The 6,510-nt window shown below is 35.7% G+C and overlaps 2 protein-coding genes across 2 annotated transcripts; both read left to right on the top strand.

Moving 5' to 3' along the window:
• The first annotated feature begins 708 nt into the window (after positions 1–708).
• Positions 709–1,455, top strand: LOC145687358 (uncharacterized). Its single transcript, XM_081760815.1, has one exon. The coding sequence runs from the start codon at positions 772–774 to the stop codon at positions 1,453–1,455; it is 684 nt and encodes a 227-aa protein (XP_081616941.1). The 5' UTR covers positions 709–771.
• Positions 1,456–1,503: 48 nt separating this feature from the next.
• Positions 1,504–4,154, top strand: LOC145687362 (uncharacterized). The gene has a single exon (XM_081760818.1). The coding sequence runs from the start codon at positions 1,504–1,506 to the stop codon at positions 2,005–2,007; it is 504 nt and encodes a 167-aa protein (XP_081616944.1). The 3' UTR covers positions 2,008–4,154.
• The last annotated feature ends 2,356 nt before the right edge of the window (positions 4,155–6,510 follow it).

Raw genomic sequence — 6,510 nt, 5'->3', positions numbered from 1 at the left:
CGTGACTTTCTTCGAGGTTCTCCCTGTTTCTCCTACTTTCTTCATTATCATCGTCAACGTCCCCTTAGCCTCGGAATATATCTATGGAACATTGAAGTAAAAAAAAAAAAAGTCATGTAACATGAACTACCATAGGTTAAAAATATTTGCGAGCAAGGTGTTATCACTAAGTAACGATGTCCTTGAAAATGCAATTACCTTTGCAAATTGTCTTTACAGTGCAACTGAAAAAGTGAAATTTCACTTTAAATGACATATTTATGATTTGCTGAATTTTATCCCTTGATGAAATAACACAAAATTTTACGCAATTCGCTAACACTTAATTCTGTTTTTAAAAATATAGTCAAAAGTGCATTACACAGCAGTGTCTTGAGGATGTACTTTGTAAACATAACACTCGTATAATTTATTGATTCAGCGCCAAGTGACAGGATTACGAATAGAACAAACAGAAAATAATTTGAAGCAGTTAGAAACTGGAATTATTCAAGATTTTCTCTCGCAAGAAACATCATCACAGCATTAGAGTTATGATACCATTTAAAGCCCTGTAATTTCGTTGCTAAAGCCCTGAAGCTAATTGTTTTCAGAAACAGAGTTGCCTAACTTTTGTTTATTTATTTTTTGATTAATTCTTGAAGATAACAAGTACCCCGTAACTTATAAAAGATGTACCTCTCCAAATATTTTTTTCCTCAGCAATAATTTCGTACTATTAGCTGCTGTGCATATCGTAGTTTATCTTGAAGACTGATACCATCCAGCGACATGGAATCCACACAGCATATACCAGTAGTGGTTTCCGACAAAGACTGTTACAAATGTGTGAAAAGATGTTTACAAGACTCAGATTTTACAATTTTAAACCACAAAGTAGAGCCAATTGGTTCGGTTTCAGGTTTTTTAGGAATTCATCTACATTTAATTGTAAATATCTTACACCAGAACAAGAGCAACCAATTGGATTTGTTTCTCAAAGCTCAACCTTTACAAGAAAGTCAACGATGTTTTGCCGACGAATTGGGTGCATTTGAAAGAGAGTTCCATTTTTACAAACAAGTAGTTCCGGATTTGAAATACTACGTACCAGACACTTCTTTACCGATACCTATTTGTTATTTCGCTAACATGGGACAGTTGGTGATGGAGAACTTGAAGACACAAAACTACGTACTTCCAGATAGAAAGCGTGCTCTGGATTTTTTAGATTGTTCAGTAATCCTGGAACATTTAGGAAGATTCCATGGTGCTTCGATTGTGATGGAAAAGAAATTAGGTGTACCTTTGAACAAAAAATATGAGTTATCAGAGAAAATGTTTATAAAGAAGGCAGGCTATCCGTGTTACGAATGGTTTCAGTGTGGATATCGATGTCTTAAGGCACTTGCTCTCACGATACCCGAGTTCAAACCCCTTGTAGAATCAAATGAAGATAAAATTCTGAAATATTAGAACTCTTTATGGGACTTAGCTCAAACATCAACAAAATATACGAATGTGATGTGTCACGGTGATTTGTGGGTGAATAATATTCTAGTGCGTTATGATGATAACGGATTTATAAGTGACGTGAAATTTGTGGATTATCAGATCATAAAATATTGTCCCCCTGCCAATGATATTGCCATGTTTCTGCACATTTCCACCATATCAAAAGTTAGAGATAGGTACTTGCACGATCTACTCAGTGCTTATCATAAGTCATTCACAAGTGTCCTTAATCAATATAATGTGGAAGTCCCTGAGTTTACTTTGGATAATCTCAAAGCAAGTTTTGAAGAACATCGTAATCTAGGGCGAATAGCAGCTGTTGTTTATCTCGCAGTTGTGTTGATGGATGGAGCAACGTACGAGAAAGCTGTCGATATATCTTCTGCTGATGGTTTTGATAAATTTGTGAAACAAGACAGAACTGCTGAAGTTATAGAGAGCTTCCAGTCGGACCTTAATTATAAATCACGTATGTTGGATGCAATGCGAGAATTCTTTGCACAGTGTCAGTGAAAATAAAGAAAGAAATCAATCACATAGAAGTAGTTATGATCTCGTATTTGTAAAACTTAAAAAAAAGTAAAGTGGTTTTGTCTCCGACATAGCAGAAGATGAATTGAGTTTCCGTATGCAAAATGTAATGATTGCATAGTTTTAGTGTTATAAGTGTACTTGAATTGTATTGAGATCTACATATTAGTGTTAGTGTAAACTCACTTCAACAAAAAAGTGCATTTTAAATTCTGGTAAAAAAAATACATGAGTGATAGAAATTTTCTGAATTTTTTCAACTTTATCCCAACGGGGTTCTTCTTCTTCAATAAGCTACTTATAATGAAATAAATGTTCTGTGCTAATTAAAGAGCAGGTATAAAAGCCTAGGAGTTCTAATGATAGTACAATGTATTCATACTGCAAAAACAATCAGACTACAATTTTGATTAAAGCCCACTCACTACATTTAATTGGTTGACTAGAATTTAATTTTTCTTTTGAGCACCGAAATCACGTGAGCTGGAACCTAGTATTTAAACTAGGGTCCAATCCAGTTTTTTAATATTATTATTATTATTATTATTATCTGATTCAAGTACTCAAACGGAGGTTAAGCACATGACAAGAAAGAATGGCATTAGTTACTTGGCTACAAAAGGAGCACCTGAAATAGGCACATTGAAATTCCCCTGCTACGGTTTTAGCGCTTTTGTGTGAAAATAACTACTTTCTCAATCATGTTAAAGTTTACAAATAACGGATGGTATAATTTCATTGTGTACATTTAAGTATATTCTTCCGAATATACCCAATGACAAGGATTTCCCTTTCACGCTAATTATATACGTGCAATCAGTGTACGTAGTACACAAAATAACGTAAGATCACGTTCAATCTGGTAGGACATTTCTGGCAACGAAAGACATCCAGATTCAAGGAGGCTAAAAGAAACTTTTGTGGTGGTAGAGGGAGGGGAAGGAGGATCTGCGCCTGTGGCCAGGATTTATCATAATTTCGCACTTTACAGAATAACATTATAAACTAATTAACTAGTATTTTTAAACAAAATATGTTTAATGACATGCAGAAGAAACTGTCCGACCAGACACCTAGCAATACCAGTCTCTTCCTGTAGTTATTCAGAATTACCCGTCCATAATCTGAAACGAACATCCGCAAAGTATTAAAATTTTCAAATAATGGACAACCCCAAATAAAGTGGTAAGTTTTGGATTTCTAAATGGTATTTGTAATGATTATAACAGAATCGCACATTGTAATGTTAATATCCTGGAGGGAAAAAAAAATCCTAAAAGTACATACAATATTTTAAGGTTGAGTTTTGAGAAATGTGTATTCTTTGAGTTTTACTGAATCGCAAACGATCAGCTTAAAACGAGAAATTTCGGGAACCAACAGAGAATACGAAAAGCATGTGTCTGTGGTGTGGTCCATGCCGTAATTTATGAAAACTACGATTTCCCTACTTGTCCCTTATAGACTCCTCATCCGATTAGTTATTGGTAGAAATTAAAAGTTCCTTTCTCTGCTCCATAGTTTCCAAGCTACTCCAATTAAACAAACTGCAAATTAACGACAGAATATCCATACGTATGAATTTTGAGTCAATTTACGTGCTTTGTAGAAAAAAATATATATGTTTACACCTTCGGCTACATCTGGCAACACTGTGTGGTTCCTAGTGTATTTCAATCGTTGCTTCCTATTTTAAAAATATATGCGTGAACAAGGCTTCATTTTGGTATAACCATTATTTGTGTATCACTTCAGGTTCAAAAGTTCTACTATCCCAAACTCCGGGTTGTATTGTATATTGGACACCCTATAGTTCCATGGATCTTGATGGGCTATCACTAAAGTTTGCAATACCTTCAGAAAAGAGTTGCTAGTTACGTTTCAAAGTCTTCCTTCAGATATTAAATCTGCATTTACATTATAGTAATTGAAGATTAATGATTGGAATTTTAAAATTGGATTGGATTGCTTTTGTTGGTTTTTAAATATTTTATTGGATGAATGATTAATATTATACAATATTGATGTGTTTCAGTTTTATGTATGTAATATATTTGTGTTGTTTTATTGTTGGAGTAGGAGTGGAAAATAAACATACCACAATAAAATAAACAATGTAAAAGGCTAAATTGTAAAGTAATTAAGAAAAAAGAAAAAATATTGACGAAAAATGGGGATAAATACAGGAAAAGAGAGGAAAAATAATGAGTTAAGAAAAAGAACCTAGAAATAATTCATATTCTGTATGTATATATACACAAGGTGTGTTCCAAAAGTCATGAAATATATTTGCCATCCCCGACAGGTCGCAGCACGTTCAGACATGTTGAATTAGATGGGCGGGTCTCTCAGCGCACCCTAGATCAGTCTTCTCCGAGCATCAATGGCGTCAAGATCGCTAATTTAGTGCACAACTGTTTTGAGATCACGTCATGGCGGATACTTTCGAACAACGTTGGACGATCTAGTTATTTAGAATAAACTTATGAACTGCTTAAACAAGCCCACAGGAAGTCTGCTCTTTCATATGTGCAAATTATGATGTGAATGAAGTTTAAAGGGGAACCAGGAATGAGTGGACGATGACCCCGGTCCTGGACGGCCATCAACAAGCCAAACTGATGAAAATGTGACTCGTGTGCGTGAGTTGTTGAATACTGGCCGTCGAACGAGTGTTCTAGTGTTAGCAGATACTCTAGACATTCCGAAAACCGTTGTGCATCGCATTACGGAAGAACTGAACATGCAAAAGATGTGCGTTATACTGATCCCCAAATTGTTGACAGACGATGAAAAGACCAATCGAGTGTTGATAGCAAGTGAACTTAAGCAACGTGTGAAAATTGAACTGGATTATTTGTACAACGTTATTACTGGTATGAAACGTGGACATTTCAATACGACTGAGATACGAAGCACCAGAATCCGAATGGCACATCCTGGCGTCCCCAAAACAGAAGAAGGCGAGAGTAAGCAAATTCTAATTGAAGACAATGTTGATTGTGTTTTTCGATGCTAAGGGTGTGGCTCACAATAAAGTTTGTACCTCAAGGATAGACCTTGCCGCTGTCTACTAAACAGGTATTCTGGAAAGATTGCGGAAAAGAATCATCGTGTGCGAAAAGACATCGCTGGTACCTGGGTGCTGCATCACGATACTGCACCCAGCCACACATCTGGTGAAGCAAAACGTGGTAACGCAACCGCAGCCTCCCTTCAGTTCCAACTTCGCTCCGACCTACTTTTTGTTTTGTTTCCCAAGATCATGAAAGTACTAAGAACGCCGTTTTGACAGCATTGAGGCTATCCAAGCGGCTGTGACAACAGCTTTAAAGAAGCTTCTCGTCTAGGCCTTCGAGGGGGCGAACCGAGGATGGTAGAGTAGGTGGTAAAATGTGTAGATGCTAATGCTGAATACTTTAAAGAATATTAATCCTTTTGCATGTCTGAATCCAGTCAGTAAGTGGAAGTGGGAGGTCTGGAGTCACATAGTCAACCTGAATGTTCTAAAGTTGCTTTTTATTGGAATTACGGAATATATTTTTTTAGTGGGATTAGGTATTATTTTAATTTTAAACAATATTTTTTTTTTTTTACCTGTTTAGAGGAATGCCATTTGGTGCTGGTTTGTATATGTAAAACTCGGTTTATAAACTCCAACGAGTTTATGAGAATAAGGGAATATATGTTTCGAAAATTTTGCTCCTAAAGAGGGAAAAGGGTCAATTTCTATAATATTAAGATCTCCCTATATTTATTTACGAAGTGCCAAGTATAGGAATTTGCTTGAGTTTGAGATAACAAATTCGGTTTATAAACTCTTATATCAAACTAAAGGAACACATATATAAGAGTTTTTGAAAATTCCCCTCCTAAGAGGGAAATATGGGGTCGATTCTGGAACATCCAAATTTCTCGTTCTTTATTGAAAACTAACTCAATGTGGAGATTCGCTTAAGCTAAAGATGTGAAATTCGGTTTATAAACTCTTAACTATAAACAAGAGAATACGTATTTAAGACGTTTAGAAGATTCCGCTTTTAGGACGAAAGCGGGGGTATTTCTATAATATTGAAATGTCTTTTTATTTATTCACACGGTGCCAAATGTAACTTAGGTACTCGTCTGAATTGAAGATGAGAAATTCGAGATACAAACTTTTATAAAAATAAGGAATAACATATTTAAACGATTTCGAAAATCCCTCTCTTAAGAGGGAAATTTGAGATCAATTCTATATCTAAACTTCTTTTCTTTGTTCTATTCGTATATACACACACTACCTCTTACACAAGACCACAGAGGTTGTTTGTGTTTAATCTATAAAAGTAACCAAGAAAGCTTGGTCGCTTTTTCATCCACCACCCTCGAACATCGATATGTCACCTACGACGTACCTCCAAGATTAAAAATAATCCTCATCACCATCGGCGACCCTCTGCCAACCTTCTGGGAGGCCATGGATTCCATCGCGATAAAACTTGG

Source organism: Thermobia domestica, chromosome 1 (genome assembly GCF_964235325.1).
Source record: "Thermobia domestica chromosome 1, izTheDome1.hap1.1, whole genome shotgun sequence".
NCBI lineage: Eukaryota > Metazoa > Arthropoda > Insecta > Zygentoma > Lepismatidae > Thermobia > Thermobia domestica.
This window is presented reverse-complemented; position numbering and strand designations above follow the sequence as displayed.

Coding starts and splice junctions, on each gene's coding strand:
- LOC145687358 (XM_081760815.1), top strand. CDS start 772: ATGGAATCCACACAGCATATACCAGTAGTGGTTTCCGACAAAGACTGT.
- LOC145687362 (XM_081760818.1), top strand. CDS start 1,504: ATGTGTCACGGTGATTTGTGGGTGAATAATATTCTAGTGCGTTATGAT.